The sequence below is a fragment of the Coenobita brevimanus genome, chromosome 96 (genome assembly GCF_032717465.1).
Source record: "Coenobita brevimanus isolate Jiangsu-jjx chromosome 96, ASM3271746v2, whole genome shotgun sequence".
Classification (NCBI taxonomy): domain Eukaryota; kingdom Metazoa; phylum Arthropoda; class Malacostraca; order Decapoda; family Coenobitidae; genus Coenobita; species Coenobita brevimanus.
Genome location: NC_137049.1, coordinates 26,112,270 through 26,129,769, shown reverse-complemented (window position 1 = coordinate 26,129,769; position 17,500 = coordinate 26,112,270). Strand labels below are relative to the sequence as shown.

Sequence of the window (17,500 nt, the reverse complement as noted above, 5' to 3'; positions counted from 1 at the left end):
AACAGAATCATTCCTTGCATTTCCACGTTCTCATCACAACACACGTCATTGGCGTATACCCCATCTCATTTACTGTCCACTCTATCCTCCACCAATGTGTCACTATTAATTGAAGAAAGTCAGTTTATATTATATCTTCCTCCTTTTATTTCGTTTTTTTTTTTTTTTACCACACTATAGTTTCCCATTCACAAGAAGCTTATCCTTGTATATTCCATTCCTCGTTGACTTTCCATGATCTGCCTTAATTCTCCTCCTCCAAAATCGGATTAATCATGAAAAAAAGACTCAATCTCTTAATTTCATGGGCTTTAGATTCTTGGCACGATACATCATTCTCTTCCCAACTGATAATTTTTTCCTCTTACGCCTTTCTCGTTGACGATCGACTCTTTCATCAGCCAAATTTCACTCTTCCTTCAGGAAAATTATAGTGTCTTCCTGCTTGCCTTTGGATTTATCGCCACACCATTATATTTATCATCTCTCCTCCTACCGCTTCTCCTATCCCCTAATCCCTTCTTCATCTTCACCAGACTCTCAGTTGATCTTGTTTTATATATTTACTACTCATGCTTTTAAATTCACATCACTCCTTCAAGAAGATGAATCTATTTTCTGTCATCCAGGATGCATATGGACTTTCGAAATCATTGTTGTATATAGTTCTGCTTACTAAAAATCCTCAGCGTGTTTATCTTTTATCTTAGACTATCCCCTCCTTCATCCACCACTCTCCCACTATTCCTCCAAGAAAGTGAGTCAGCCTATCTTCTCCTATCCTCGTGCTTGCCTCAGGATTTTTGGCGACACTTTATCTTCTTTTCCTGCCACCTTCACCTTCACCTGACTCGCCCTCTTCACCTCAAATTAGTTTTCCGCCAATTCAATTTTCTGGGCGGCAGGTTCGTCCATCCCGTCCCTCCGGCCATCCCCTGTGTTTACCTAGTGTCTGCCACCTCCTCTCACTTGCCTTTATTGCTGATGAAACCTGCTCACCTCTCAAGGAAGACTGAAATGACTAATATCGCCTTGTTGTACCTTCTGAGTGTTATCTTGTCCTAAGCAATTCTTCCTAACGTTTCTTTATTGCTGATGAAAGCTGTAGACGCAACTCATATGACTTAAATCGTCTAGCTTAAATTTGAATGTATGACTAAATCCTCTATCACAGAAATTTTAACGAGTACATTTTCTTTCTTCCAAAGAGCAATCTCAGGTCATCTCCAATGCTTAACGTGTTCATAATGCTGGAGACGGGTAGGGGTGCCTTCACATGGTGGTGCCTACATAACCAGGCAGAGAGGCTGGTCTGTATACAAATATAACTCCCTCCGTATTCCCCGAAATTAGCATGGTGAACTACGAGAAAGGGACATCTTAAATGTAGAGTCCACCGAATTCACATCCAGATGAACCTGAGGCCACAACAGAAATATTAATGACATCAACAGTAACTTTATGCCTGTCATCTCCTCTTAACTTCAGTTTACAGTTGATGTAAGGTGACCATCAAGTAGGGTGAACTTAATCGTGTTGCTACGGCTAGAATAAATTACTTCTTCCACCTTTCTTTTATGTGAGCTTCTGACACCTTGAAGGATTAAGTAATATTAATGAAGTCGTTTCATTTAATAGACTACATAATTCTGAATCTAATTGTCTCCTCACCTGTAGCATTGAATATGAGGTACTCTGATGATGCAGAGAGGATCTGCAGTTGCATGAAGCAAATCTGGATGTCAAAGGGGTAGAGAACGAGGTCAAAATTGCAGGTAAACACTGTGCTGTATTTGCGTGTGGTGGAGACTGGATTGGTATCACCTCGGTAGATCTCCACTGCGGACAGAACAGACTTAAGGATGTGAATTAAATGGCACACACACACACACACACACACACACACACACACACACACACACACACACACACACACACACACACACACACACACACACACACACACACACACACACACACACACACACACACACACACACACACACACACACACACACACACACACACACACACACACACACACACACACACACACACACACACACACACACACACACACATTATATCTACTCGTATAGTTATAACCTAAGGATTCTCACAAGCAATGTTTCACTAGCAAAGCCCCATATGATGCATCACTTTCATGAGAGCTCATATGATCCTGCATCGATATATTACTTCTCTACTTGCTTTTGAAATGGAGGAAAAGTTGAATTCTCAGGTAATTCCAGTATTATTCTAATTTTTTTTTTTCCACTGCTGGTATTTTTCACTTAGGCATTTTGTCATGGTTTATGTCAGGTAATGTTATGCAGTTGCAAGAAGATAGTGATGCTCTGCCCTGACTCTGCAAATTAATACTCCTTGATCTTCTGTTTACAGTAATTTTCGATTCTATATAATAATAGCCTAAGTTTAGTTTGAGAACTTTTGTATGTGATTCGCCTCAGTAACTTTGTCTCCTGTTTTCTCAGGTTAATTTACGTTCCTAATTGTTGAAGAGTTTCGACACGACGAGTATTATTCATGAGGCCATCAGAATTGAGAAACTTCTTGGAGTGTGTCGGAACTTTTCTTCTTCAATCATTCTCTTACATTTCTTCTTCGCAGTTAGTTCACCCGAGTTTATCCTGATTTCTCTTCTAAATTATGTTATTTTACTCATCACATCTGCAGTTAAAGAAAACAGATAAGAAAACACAGAATGGGTCTTGAATAACAGTTGGGTTGACTTTTGAGCTTTGAGAAATATGGGTCAAAATGATAATATATTTCTAATATTAAAACTGAATCACAAATATGGGTATTGTAACTAACTCTTTTATTAATGCATTATTACAGGTTGACATTTAAAAAAAATACACTAAGTGCTGTTTGGTAAGATAATGTTCTTCGCTGTCTATCAAGTGTCATTTTGAAGAGTAGTGCTGCAATATGTGCGTCAGAGTCTCGTCTATCATATCTGTTCATTAAGAATACTACTAGTTCTATCCAAAGTGGCACTAGAGGCAGTGATGATCATACGCTGCCGTCACTACAGGAAATACATGCAGTGTATCAGACTACATTTAAAAGTTAATCAGCAATTGAAGTTCTCAAGGTCCAATGGTTTACTCTGATATCAATAAGATAATCTGATTAGCTGAAATAGAATACCAGAAAACATGGCAGGGTTACTGATACATGTAATAGCAATATCAGTCTCCTATGACCCATTCTCACAAATAAAATTCTGAGATTTTAGCTGGAATAAAACAGTGGGAGGCTTCCCAACCATAAGAGGGTTAAGAAATTGTCATGTACTGTTGTACTGACTTTTAAGGTTTAATAAGACTAGCTCCCATTTTTACCTCCATTTGATCCAATAAATTCGTGATTAATATAACTTGCCTTCCTAAAAATGCATAGCTGTCGAGTACCCTTACCTTCGTACGGGTTGGACAGGTCTGGGATGCAACTAGTGTCTCTCCTAAGGATAGTGGTTACGGCGTCCTGGTCCACAACTGTATTCTGGATGTCGTCAGTGTTGATGAACCCAATTTGAGGCCTCCACAGCTCATCCACCTGCTCCTGCGACACTGATGGAGGAGTACAGAGGAAGGAGTGATGCATAATAGAGTGGATGGATGAACATGTGTGGGTGCGAAACGAAAGATGGATTAATTCATACAAAGGTAGATTAAACAATTCTTATTAAGCAACTTGGAGCCTCACAACTCATCCGCCTGCTCTTGAGACACTGGCTGAGGCATAAGAGGAAAGGATTGATGTATAGTAGGTGTGTGTGTGTGTGTGTGTGTGTGTGTGTGTGTGTGTGTGTGTGTGTGTGTGTGTGTGTGTGCGTGCGTGCGTGCGTGCGTGCGTGCGTGCGTGCGTGCGTGCGTGCGTGCGTGCGTGCGTGCGTGCGTGCGTGTGTGTGTGTGTGTGTGTGTGTGTGTGCGTGCGTGCGTGCGTGCGTGCGTGCGTGGAATAAAGAATGGATTGACTAATATGTAGATGGGTATTTCAAACACGGAGTCTCCACTACTCATCCATCTGCTCTTAGAAGAAGGGAGGCTTAATTCTTGGATGGGAGGATGGTTGGGTATATGGCCATATAAAGAAATGGATTAACGGAAAAATTCTTGGACTGAAATATAAACGGATGTCCTTTTACACATTTCCCTGTTTCGCCCATCCTGTTTGCTTTTCCAACTTTCTTTTCCTGTGCTAAGCCCTGACATCAATTAAGCCTTGACATGTATGGCCAAAAGTCCTTACCTGTGTTGAGCATTGTCCTGTGTGTCCTTGTTAAATCGTGACCCCTGTATCTGAACGGCATTGAGAACTAACTTGTGTTGAGTCCAGACATGTGATATGCACTGACCTTTGCCTTTTGTTTAGTCGTGACCTCTGTTAATTCCTAACCTGCCTTGAGGACTGACTTGCCTCGACGTTTGTTAAACCGTGACCTTTGTTAAACCTTGACCTACTCTAACTCCTGATCAGTGTTCGTCCCTGAGCTGCTTTGGGAACTACGTTAAACCCTGACTCATATCAAGCTTTGATCTGCCTTGAGATCTGACCTGTGTTGAGCCTGGTAAGCGCCTTGAGGTTGTTGTACGTGAGGCGGTTGTCGTGCCAAGTCATGCGTAGATTGTAGCTGGTGGAGAGCAGCATGGTGGTGGTGTCGATGTTCACGGTGTCGATGCTGATGTTGATGGAGATAGGTAGAGGGAGATCCGTCACTGATTGGAGGAGAGAAAGAAGGAGAAATAATTAGGTCGAGAGATAGATGAATGGATGGAAAGAGATACTGATAGTTTGACTGAGCATAATGATGTCGATGTTCACGGTGTCGATGCTGATCTTGACTGAGACAGGTAGACAGAGGTCTTTCAACGGGGTAGAGAGATTGGTAGATAGATAGTTTGATGGATAGACAGACATACATTCGAGGCTTAGATTGATTAGATGTTGATAGAGATGAGTAGAGAGAGATTGGTCGCCTTTTGTGAAAAGCAAAAGGAGAAACAAAGATGGGTGGATGGATATGTAGATGGAAAGCTAAAAATATAGGCAGATAGGCATACAATTAGATGGATAACAGATTGATTGAGGTAGAAAGATATACAGACAGAACAGAGACTGACTCTCTAGAAGCTCTTAGATACGTGGTGGTGGTCTCAATGCGTTAGGTATCAGTCGAGATATTTGCAAAGAATAACAGTGATAAATGCCATTGTCAGAGGAAAAAATATTCTTTTGTCACTTAAGATTTGTTTTGCACTTATTTTAGCTCATCAGTCCGTTGACGCAAATTTATATTTTACTCCTGCTCCCTTCAGATTATTTCATTGTTCTTTAGGAAAGTTTTTCTGATTGGAGGGGTATGATAAATCTTATATTAACCCCTTCATTACGAGAGACCTTTCCTAAGCTGGATGAGAGTGCTTGAGAAAGCATGAATACAAATATCAACTGATTCAAGACGTTAAAACAGGATGCACAAAAGAAAACATCCATATCACCTGGCCTGGGAGGAAGCTTAGACCTGTAATCATCGGGAAAGTTAACGATATCACAGAAGCTCTCGTCCGTCTTGTCGCCACAGTCAAACTTCAGGTCGCAGCGGCTTGAAAAGGGGATGCAAGAGCCGTCTGTGCAGGTGAACTCTCCTACATGGCACGGGGAGAGAGTAAGGATCCTATGTCCCTTCTCTTGGCCACACACTGGCGCCTGGGGACAGAATAGCATAAAATAAAGGCGCGCGCGCGCGCACGCACGCACGCGCGCACGCACGCACGCACGCACGCACGCACGCACACACACACACACACACACACACACACACACACACACACACACACACACACACACACACGCACGCACGCACGCACACACACACACACACACACACACACACACACACACACACACACACACACACACACACACACACACACACACACACACACACACACACACACACACACACACACACCTGCACGCGCAACAATGAGGGGCAGAAAAGCTGAACTCACCAAATAAAACAACTCATCTTTACTCACCTTTAAGTCCCAAGCGAGTCTTCCAATAGGGTAATTAAGCTCTTGTACAGGTAAGGTTGCCATGGTGGTGTTGGTGATTGTATTGTACCACACCCACGTGTCACCCAGCTTCTGCACCATGTACTCCCCGTATCCTTGGAACGTCATAGGAACCTCCACCAGATCAAAGTAGTACATCCTCTAAAATGATACAAAGCCTTTATCATCTAGCTGTAGGTGCTGATTTAACTTGGATAATTTGAAATGCATGGGAACAGAATGGTTAATAAAAGCTTGGCCTGCAATCCTCTTTGTACTCTGCTTCACCCATCGTTAACTCTAATCCTTTTCCGCTTGTTTTTCTCACCCACTCATCTCTGCCTCAACTTTCTTCCTACAGATGCCCTTCATGCTTCACCTATTTGCCAGCGGGAGTGTGACAAGCCTTGCAACTGGTTCTCGTGTTGTCTGAATCTAACAGCTATTTAATCACTTGCTTTAATCTTCTGTGTCTTCTTGATTTCATCTGGTCTGTGTCTTCTCGCTTTCCTTAATCCCTTCAGTACAACAACTTCTTTTATGTGCAGTTCGTGTTATTCCCAAACAATTAAATGCGGCACCGAGGAGGGTTCTCATTGTGATTGAGTGGTACTTCCTGCACTGAAGAAAATCACCTAACACCAGCATTAATAAAAATATGAAAATTTCTTCTCAGCATCACTAACTCACCTCCTCCTCCTCACAGATCCCCTTCAGGGTCCACGTACTTCCTGCCCTGGTGTGACAAGCCGTGCAGCTGGGCTTCATGCAGTCTGTGTCCAAGAGTCCCTGGCCCTGGTACCTCAATAGCATGCAGTTCTGATAGATTCCTCCGTCAGGGTTCAGCTCCTTGAAGTCCAGTTCACTCTGGAAGGCAAGTGAATGAGATTGTATTTTGATCGCCTGAGTTCAAACAGTAGTCTCTATAATTTACTGATGTGAGCTGAGGCTGTCACTTCATTCCAAATCCCTGTTAATATCTGACTACACGTACATTCAAGTGTATTTCACCTTATCAGTTCCTCAGCTGTTCACTTTTAATTTACTTAACTTCTGACGTCCAATTAATAATACTTCACCATTATAATGGCTCAGTTGCTGTCACTTCGTTCCAAACTTTCGAGGCATTCTTATATCAACTTCAGCTACTGCCCTTCATTCCAATGCACTTCTCTTTCTCATATCCCAACTCTTAACATATATTACACTGCTGTACCTCCATATAACACACTTTTCATCCGTATCCAGGCTTTTTCGCCGTCACTTCATCCCAGCCCAATTAAGTATTATCAAACTGAGCTTCCACTGTTGTACTCCACTTTCAAACTGTTAACATTTACCCTCCACTGGTTGAGGACAATGAAAAGAGAAGCAGGAGAGGAGTGTTGGTGGGACCTGAAGGAGATGGCAAGAGACAAATATTGGTGGAGAGAGTTCATCGAGGCCCTATGCATCCCGTGGAGTACCACAGGAAATTATTGATTGATTGATTGATATTAACCTCTGCCATTTACCTCCAATAGTTCCTTCCACTTCCAGACTATACTGAACTATGCTGCTTTTTATTCCAGTCCAATTTACCTCTTCGTATCTGTTCCTCTTCAGGTTTGTTCCAGTGCCGACACATACTTCGAAATGTTATTCTGCCACCTAATTCCAACCTTCCTCGGCATTCTCAAACTGTCCTTCTCACTAACTGTCCTTCTATCCAGTGTTCTTCCCCTTCCATCAAATCTCTCATATGAAAGGTAAAGTGGAAGTGGTTGACAGAAGAGCAAGTTAGGGAGCAGTAAGTACATGCGTTGAAGAAGTTAAAGTGGCATCTGGGACAACAGAGAAAGAAGGTCATGAATGAGTTAGTGCCTCCTTCCTCTCCCTACCCTCTGGCTGTTTATGTCTGTCAGTCTTCATGCCTTCCGTGTAATTCCCTGTCTCTCTGGGCGAAACTTGCCTCACTGGTGCCTGTTGCATTTTTCAGCCTGTTAATGGATCTGCCTATCTTTGCCCTTTGTTCTTCACTCTCATTATCTCATTGTTTTGCTTTCTTTTTCTTTCTCTGTCTTTCTACATAGCGATCTCTCTCTTAATCGCTATATCTTACTTTATCTGCCTTTTATTCCATCCATATTTTTTTGGTCCTTAATTTCCTTGAACTTTCTTCCAGTGACCTTTATAGTCCCGTGATATTTGTTTTCTAAGAGATCTTTGTTTTAGGATTTTGATTTGCCCTTTGATTTTATTTTCTTCTACCTACAAAATTACCAGAAATTCAGTCACAAAATAATGGAAGATCATTTCGCAGACAGCCCCTCAGAATCTATAATAATATGGTCCAATAGTTTCAAGATTTAATTTCCATTGTTAAATATGTAGTAATGTTACATAGCTGGAGGTTAATAATAATAATAATAATAATAATAATAATAACAAAAGTACAGTAGTAACAATAGTAGTAGCAGTAATAATAATAATAATAATAATAATAATAATAACTAGAAAACGGAAATTGCTATTAGCAATTTCAGTACTCGTAACTTACATGACAAAGCCATCCGTCTTGTGCATGTGACCTCAGTACACATAAAGTAAGCAAAATTTTGAACTTTGATCTTGGCTGTGACCTTGAGTTTTGGGTCAAGGTCATTCATACTTGGTAGCCATGCATAGCATATCATGTTCTATAACTGTACCAAGTATGGTGATTGTAGTTCAATTCTATCTTGTTCTTCTTTTAACTGTGCACTCACTAACACCAAACTACTTTCCATTGACTCGCGGGCGATCTCAGAAACTACCGAACTGGGGCCATAGTAATTTTAGACCTGCTCCCCGACCTTAGCTATGCCCCACAAAAATTTCATGTCTGTACCTTCAGCGATTTCTGAGAAACCACAGAGACTGTTTTAAGAGGGTTTTGACTGTAACTGGAAAACCATTACTGAGAAGTGGATGATACTAAGTCATATGAAGTCGCCAACTGGGGGACTCAGTTGGCGAAATATGATGGCCGTAGCTTCGAAATTGAGCGAATACGAGCAGTTTACTCAATAATAATAATAATAATAATAATAATAATAATAATAATAATGATGATGATGATGATGACAAGAACAATATAGGTCACCACTGGTGTGGTGAATTATAAGAATATGGGATACTCTTAATTAACACCTGTGACACATTGACATCTGTTTTGTCAATTGTTTAGTTTTGCTGACATCAGAGGATTTCATTTACCTCATGGGAGATTTATTGTATTAAAAGATAGAAAACTTTCGAATCAGCCTCTCCAGCACAAATGTCTCGGTTACATATGTCTTGATATCCCTAAGAGAGTTCATTTACCTTAAAATGGAACTTTCGTAGAGATGGTGCTAACTTCATGACCAAGTTTTATTTCATTTTTGTGTGCGACATCGAACATAGTCAGGCATCTAGGAGTTTCAGCTGAACAAAATTGTCTAAAGTTAGCTGGAATAGAGCACTAGAGTTCACCCCATTGTAACAGAGTTAACGGTATCAGTTTTAACACACCCGAGCCCATGTTGTCTGTGCACAATCTGCTATCGTCTCATGTTAACTGACCCTTTTAAAAACAATAACGGATTTTATACATTTTGCTGTTACTGTCAGACGATTTTTTAAAGCTCAAACCCTTTAACATGATGACGTAATTTTAAGTTATATTTTTGCTGTCTCCGAACGACTTTACTTAGCTTTGGGAAGACCTATTGTAGTGAAAGGATGATTAAGCCAACATGTAACCCTTGCAATTAGAAAAACTTCCCCAAAGTTAAACAGAATCACGTGGCGGTATCAAGAGTAAAATATAGAATGCGTCATCAGATATAGCTATTAAGATAGATGCCTTAAAATGAAGAAACGAGCTTCATTTGATAGAAAAATAAATGTCATTGATCATATTACTACTCTAGTGCTATGATGTCACATTTAAAGTTACACGGATATCAAATGAAGTGACTCATACATTTTTACTCTCCTTGTGCAATCATATCAGTTTCAACTTAAATTGAGAAGTTAAGTTGCATTCATGGCATTACTTCTAACTTATCACACACTGAAAGGAAATAAGGTGTTGTCTACTCACTGTCATTCCACGTTCAGGTCATTATTAACTCGAAATTCCAAGGAATGAAGAGACGCTGTGTGAGGCGAATGATAAGGGAACGCCGATAGATTAGAAGTTAATGAGGACACCGAGGGAAGGCGGGAATGAGATCAGGCAAAACGAATTAAGAAGGGGACGAGAGGAGGAGAGGGAGAAGGAGGAGAATAAAGGATGAGGATGACAGAACAGAGAGGATGAGGTGGTAACGCGAGAGAAGAGAAGAGCGAAAGAGAGGAAGAGGGGAGACAACAGGAGGTGAGGGTGAAGAAGATAAAAGATGACAGCAGAACAGAGGTGTCATTGCAAGAGAAGAGAAGAAGGGAAGGAAGAGGAGAAAAGAAAATTGAACAGAAATGAGAGACAGAGAAGAATAAATAAAAGGAGAGAGAAGAGGCGCCATTGCAAAAGATCAGAAGAGAGAAAGAAGGACGAGGATTGAAGACAATAATGTGGAAGTGAGAGGTGGAGGAAGCGGAAAAAGAAAGGAAGGAAGGAAGGAGCGACCCAGCAGCAAGGATAAAAAAGAACAGAGACAAGAGTAAACACTCTAGAATACACCAGAAACACGTGGAATCCAGGTGACACTACATTCCTCAGCTCGGTTTGAAGGAAATTTACAAGTGACGAAATACGATGAAAATCCTATGTCCACTGGTGAGTGTTTCAAATGGTTCGATTTTTCTGCTATGTATTCGTCTAAGGTTGGAATTCTATTTCTCCCTCTGTCAATACGTGTAATAGGAATAAAAGAAGGAAGGAAGAAAGAAAAGAAGGAAACGAGTGAAGGAATAAGGGGACGATGGATGCAAAGAAGAAATTCATTAATTATTTATTAAGGGAAGACAGAATGAAATGAGAAAGAGAGAGAGAGAAAAAAAAAAGCTCTATAAGTTATGAATGAATGCCTGAAGGATGGAGTGAGGGAAGGAAGGAAATGAAGAAGAAAAGGGAAAGCTATAACTCAGGAATCTAGAAATGAAATTAAGAACGAGGAGAGGGAACGATAAAATAATTAATGAAATAATAATTGACAGACAGAAAGAAAAAGAAAACGCGAGAGAAAGAGAGAGCCGAGCTGAGGATTAAGGTGCTCAAAAATGGCTTAAGGGGAACTGATTAGAGAAGATGAAGAACAAGGAGAACAAAAGAAAATTAGATAAGTACGGAAGAGGAAAAAGAACAGAACAGAAATAGGACAAAATTTGTAAGGAAAAAGGGAGAAAAGTACAAGCGTAGAGGAGATAAAGAAGGACAAAAACAACAGTAAGAGAGTAGAACAAAACAAGGAAGTAGGAGAATAGCATAAGGAAAGAAACTAGAGATGAAGGAAAACAGAACAATGAAGACTATAATAACGAAAGAAGATAACGGAATACGGATGTAGGCGAACAGAACAATGGAGAAGAAGAAGAAGAAGAAGAAGAAGAAAAGGAAGAAAAAGAAAGAGATAAACAGAAACAGAAAAAAGAAGAAGAAGAAGAAAGAGAAAGAAAGATGGATAATAGAACAGGGAAGAGAACAGAGAAAGAGGAGCAAAACAGAGGGAAACAGAACAGAAAAAGGACTCATGAAGACAAAACAGAGACGAAGAAGTACAGAGCGGAGGAAAGGAATAGGGCAGAGAAGGAAGAGATCAAAAAGGGAATGAAGTGAACCTAAAATATAGGAGGGAAAAACAATAAAGAAAACTAGACTACGGAAATAATTGACAACATAAAAAAACAGCAGCGAGAACAAGAAACAGCTGCAGATGAAGAAAAAAAAAAGGAAGGGAGAAAAAAAAAAGGAAGGGAGAAAAAAGAAAAACAATGAAAAATAGGGAGAAAGGAGGAACTGTGAAATGATGGAAAAAACAAAGATGGAAAAAAGTAAGAAAAGAGTGAATAAAGAAAGAAAGAAAGAAAGAGGATGACGGGAAGGATGAAAGGAGGTTAGAAGGAAATATAAGTTACAAAGGAAGATTGGAGGAAGATATAGGTAGAATGAATGGCAAAATGAAGGAAGGAAGAAAGAGAGAAAAAAGGGAGCAACAGAAATAAAGGAAGGCTGGATGGAAGGAAAGAAGGATGGAAAGAAGGATGAAAGGAAAATAGAGGTAACATCAAGTGAAGGAATGTGTGAAAGGACGGGGGGAGGAAGGAAGCAGGAGTGCAAGCAGTGAAGTAAGCATGGAAAGGAAAGGATTTGAAAGGTTATACAAGTCTTCAGAAGAAAAAAAAAGGAATAATGGTATAAAGAAGGAAGAAGGGAAAGAGGGGAAATAAGGAAAGATGGGAAAAGAACGGGGGAAAAAAGGAAAGAGGAGGAGACCAAGAAGAAAGGAAACAAAAACGAAGGAAGTGAGGCAGGAAGGAATAAATAAATAGAAGACGGGGAAAGGGAATCAGAGAAGAAAAAAGAATGATGAGATGACAGAAAGATGGAAGAAAGGAAGGAAGAGGGTAGCGAGAAGAATGTAAAACTAGAAGATTTAAGTACAACAAAGTAAGGAACAAAGTATTAATCAATAACAGAAAAAAAGAAAGTAAAAAAAAAAACTGATTGTAAATAAAGAAATACAGAAAGAAGGAATGAAAAAACGAGGGAAATAAAATGAAAGAAATAAAGAAAACAAAAAGAGGAGAAAAGAAAAAGGAGAAGGTAGGACGAAATGAAAATAAGAATGAATAAATGAATGGAGGAAGGAAGTAAGGACGTGAGACAGGGAGAAAGGAAGGAAGGACTTGAGAGAGGAAGGAAGTAAGGGTGAGGGAAGCGAGGATTAAGAAGCTCAAATAAGGTTTAAGGGGAACAAAGGAAGGCACAAAGGAGGTAAGCAATAATGGGATACAGGAAGAGAAAGCACCAGACTCAGACAGATTATCGAGTTAGAGGAGGAATTACAAGAGAGAGAGAGAGAGAGAGAGAGAGAGAGAGAGAGTGAGAGACAGACAGACAGACAGACAGACAGACAGACAGAGACAGACAGACAGACAGACAGACAGAGGCAGACAGACAGACAGACAGACAGACAGACAGAGAGTCAGACAGACAGACGACAGGGGTATAGGTATAATAATTTTTTTAATATCTTCAAAACAAGGTGTCTCTTCAAGGCTGAGTAAATTCGTCTGCAGGTAGCGAATGATCCAAATGAAGTTTCATGCTGTCATCGTCAAGGGCGCCCTCTCCTTTCGGTTGAATAAAATCGTCTGGAATCAGCAATACTAAAATAAAATAAAAAATTGTGCAGAGGATGTTAACTCCTTCACTGTGAGCGATAATTCTTGATCCGTTCAATGAGAGCATGGATTTTGTATTTTATGTTTCATTTTAGTCGATTTTTATTCAGCTTAGGGTAGACAATTTCGAACTGGGAGGGCTAAATAAAACCCTCCTCATCCACTTGTCTGCTCTGGAGCTCTTCCTAAGCTGGATGAAATCGTCTAGTAGCAATGAGAAGAAAAAGAAAAAAAAAAATCTTCTGGCTGAGATGACTGTTGATATTCCATTACCCCAAAGCTCAACCATCATCTCTCCTCCTCTCTCCCAGTCTTGCTCCCGTTCCAGACATTCCGCAGATAATGCTAATGGTAATGATAATGATGCTGACACCCCGGTATCTCATTACCACTCATTAGCCGTGATGAGCCGACGGGAGAGTAATTATTCCCTTTACTAAGATGACCTGCTTATCAGTTTATCGTGCAATCTCCGTATGATTTCATTAAATTTAAGAAAGATTTGCCCTACTGAAAGGATCTTTGTAGGCTATGTAGCTAATCTATTTCGGCTAATTCGAAAATTTTCCCTCCTTTATCTATCTCAGCCAGTTCAAAAAGTTCTCTCTCTCTCTCTCTCTCTCTCTAAGTGCTCGTGGGCCTTTGGGCCCCTCGCACTTGCTCCGACGCAGAGCTCTCACGCTGCGCGCTCATATTCTCGTGCTACGCACTCGTTTCCTAGTACTTCTCACTCGTTTCCTCGTTCTTCGCGCGAGCGTTGCGATCGTTTCAGGTAATCCGAGTCACGTTTATGTGCTGCTCTAGTCAAACGTTGTCACTTGGATTAGTTGCAGCTAACCAATTGATCGTGCTATCTGCAACTTCGGGAATGGAACCCAAGTTGTCCGAACGCAAGTTCGAAATACACACACAGACAGCCGGCTACTGCTAGAGTATATTTTAGTTGTAGCTATGGACAAAAAATTCTACGGAGATCCTATGCCGGGCACCGGGAGCGGCGTTTTTTGGCCAAAATGTGATCGCTCATTAAATATAGTAAAAGTTTTCAGTCGTGATGGGACTAAGTTTTATCACATCACCAATTTTTTTGCGTTTTTTTGTGCCAATTTTGGTGCGATTTGAATGCGAAGTTTCGGCTGCCCAATACACACACACACACACACACACACACATGGCTATATATATATATATATATATATATATATATATATATATATATACACACACACACACACACACACATACCAGTGAAGTGCGTTTTCTGAGCTCGTGACGAGCTTGCGAGCGTTTGTATATACGCCTACGATCATAATTTTATCTTGGTTTAAACTTTCAACATTTCTGGTGAAGTATTTGAACAATAACAGAAGAATAATTGAGCTAAAACATTAATTTACATTCTCACGTTGTAGCCCTCTAACATTTTCTTTCTGGATGTGCACATAGCGAGTGACCGTAGCATTTATCACAGGCGCAATGTTCATGTCTCTGCTCCCGACTTGCCATGTGAACTGCATTGGTAAACGCCTGGCTGTTGCTTGAATGATAAAACCCAGAAATAGGGTGATTACCCTTGATGATTTCACCCCGGAAACATAGAAAAAATGTTCATGTAAATTATGAGCGTAATATCCGGTATTTAGTTGTTAGAAACCATGTATGAAAGCATAATATTACAACAGGAAATCTTTTTTAGTTCGATTTCATAGTGGAGCCGGTCAATTGAAGCCCTAGGTAGTAGGTACATTCCCTTGGAAAGGAGGGATTCCAAGGAGTTTCTTTGGTCTCGTGAGTAAATAAATTGCTAAAAACAAAATTAATTGACTATCTACAACGTTACCTGCTGAAAGAATTTCTTCTCTATCTCATATAGTATAAAGAGTTATAAAAGCTATTAGCCTCTGAAAACCATTGCAGTTGGACCGTGCCTTGTTGGGTCTCCCATTTCTCAGCTGAACGTAAACATAGCTTCGCTTGCTGCTCTCGCTTGCTTTTAATCACGCACTTGGGTTCGATGGTTAAGGAACCTAGCAGATTTCACAGACACAAATGAATCTACTAATATACGCTGGTATCTCAGAATATAGTGCATCCTTAATTCTACCATTTTATGTGTTTTAACAGTATTAATAAACACCAAGAATAATTTTTACACTGCTGACAGGGTAACGCAACGCCTCGTCCACATTTCAAAATGCAATTGCATTATTTCGTGGTTTGAGGGGTGTTAAAAAACTAAGGTAATATTAACTCACCGGAGCCAGCTTCTCTCCTGTGAATGGGTTGTACCACACGTCCTCCTCCGCTTCATCGTTAGCGCCACCCCACTGACGCTCACATCCTGCATAAAACAGTTACTTATTCGTCACTAAGCTTTCAGTTTTCTTTTTAACACTAACTGTATGAGTTCTTGTCAGTTTACTTTAGGACTGGACCTTCTCCTTGGAAAAAGAATCGAACCAAGAAGTAGTCTTGTCCCATGCTTATAAAGTATCAGAGAGTAAGGGTGTAAGTAGCGAGAGACAAATGTTAAAGTCGAAGAGTTGTAGTGACTCTGTTTATGTAGGTTGGAGTTCGTATATGGCAGCCATACGAACTGACAGGATTTGAATATATGCAGAACTATGAAATGGTAATACTAGCTCACTCTTTAAATGTTCATTATGTATTAGGCTTCATGCTCTGTACCCGAGGTCTACATAAAACTCGATAATTACTCGCTGCCACCAAGCCATGCGGCTCCATAATGTAAAATGAAAATAATGACTTTGGAATTGTAATTAAATGAATATCAAACAATGTTTGATGGGAGCAAAGTAAAAGTAAAATGATATTACGAAGGATATAATTATTAAGGTGAAATGAACCTTTGAGAGAGATATGCATTTTTTAAATGAAATATAGTGATACTGGTAAGCCAGAAGAAGCTTGTATAAGTATGTGTAAGTGAAAATAGAAAGGTATACAGACAGATGAACAGATATAGGTATGCAACCGGACAGGCAGGCAGGCATACTGATTGATAGGCACAGGCATACAGACCGACACAAGCATACAGACAGATAAACAAAGGAATGCACAGTCACAGGCATATAGATAAATAGACAGACAGGCATATAGACAGACAAACATAGCCAGATATACGAACAGTCATTCATATATATAATCAGGCATGCATACATACAGACGAACACAGGTACACAAACACAGAGACAGGCAGGCATAAATACAGATATTGACAGATACAGGCTTATACACAGACACACACATAGGCCTGGATATAGAAGTAATAGCCATCTGAGATACCTTCGTAGATAGAAGTGATGTAGAAGGGGGCGGCCAAGGAGGTAGAGTTTTCATCCGAGTTCTCTGGCTTCTTCCAGCGGTCCTCTGCGGAGGTGGTAGTCAGGTGATTAGGGAAAGGACGCAGGTTCGATCGCATCCATGAAGTGATTTTTCTTTAAATCACAATTTACTGATTTTCCACATGATCCATCGGCATGTTGTAAAAAAAAAAAAACCTGCTTAGACCGTCACACCAGTCCTCTCTGTGGCGGTCCTTGGATGTAATTTTTTTCAGCCTAGAGAAGTCCACACCAACCATGATTTAAGAGGCGTATGCAGGAATGTGCTAAATCCAACTAGGATTGTTAACCAGGGTGTCTGAACGAGAAGGTCCCTCACCTACGACGTCATGGAAGAAGGCGATCTCGTCAAGGAACTCCTGACGTGTGGCAGGTACGGCGATGGTGCCCCGGAGACCCTTACATACCCTGACGGCGTCGTGGTAATGAAGGAGTGGTATAGGTACGGTCAGGCGGCCTCGAGACACTGAACGGCACATGTCCCCGAGTTGCACCTCCTGAAGACAGAGCTTACAAAGTGAGTGAATAACACAAGCTAAGGACAATATGAGGGAAAGTTATGCCCTGCTCTGTACATGAAAGAATCTGATCGTTATTTTGTGATAGAGAAAATAGACAGATCGGTCAGGTAATCCTGAAACACTGACTGACACAGATTCCCAAGTAGTACTTCTGGAGAACACAGTCAAGACACTG

General features: G+C 40.5%; 1 protein-coding gene across 1 annotated transcript in view; it reads right to left on the bottom strand.

Annotated features, from left to right (window-relative positions):
- The window catches only part of LOC145413514 (uncharacterized), a 38,026-nt gene that overhangs the window by 14,274 nt on the left and 6,252 nt on the right, over positions 1 to 17,500 (bottom strand). Inside the window, exons 6-13 of the mRNA XM_080283210.1 lie at positions 17,124 to 17,301; positions 15,695 to 15,780; positions 6,780 to 6,956; positions 6,072 to 6,251; positions 5,532 to 5,739; positions 4,587 to 4,748; positions 3,447 to 3,599; positions 1,672 to 1,839 (exon numbers count right to left, since the gene is read on the bottom strand). Coding sequence (XP_080139336.1) covers positions 1,672 to 1,839; positions 3,447 to 3,599; positions 4,587 to 4,748; positions 5,532 to 5,739; positions 6,072 to 6,251; positions 6,780 to 6,956; positions 15,695 to 15,780; positions 17,124 to 17,301 — 1,312 coding nt within the window. The remainder of the gene's footprint in view (positions 1 to 1,671; positions 1,840 to 3,446; positions 3,600 to 4,586; positions 4,749 to 5,531; positions 5,740 to 6,071; positions 6,252 to 6,779; positions 6,957 to 15,694; positions 15,781 to 17,123; positions 17,302 to 17,500) is intronic.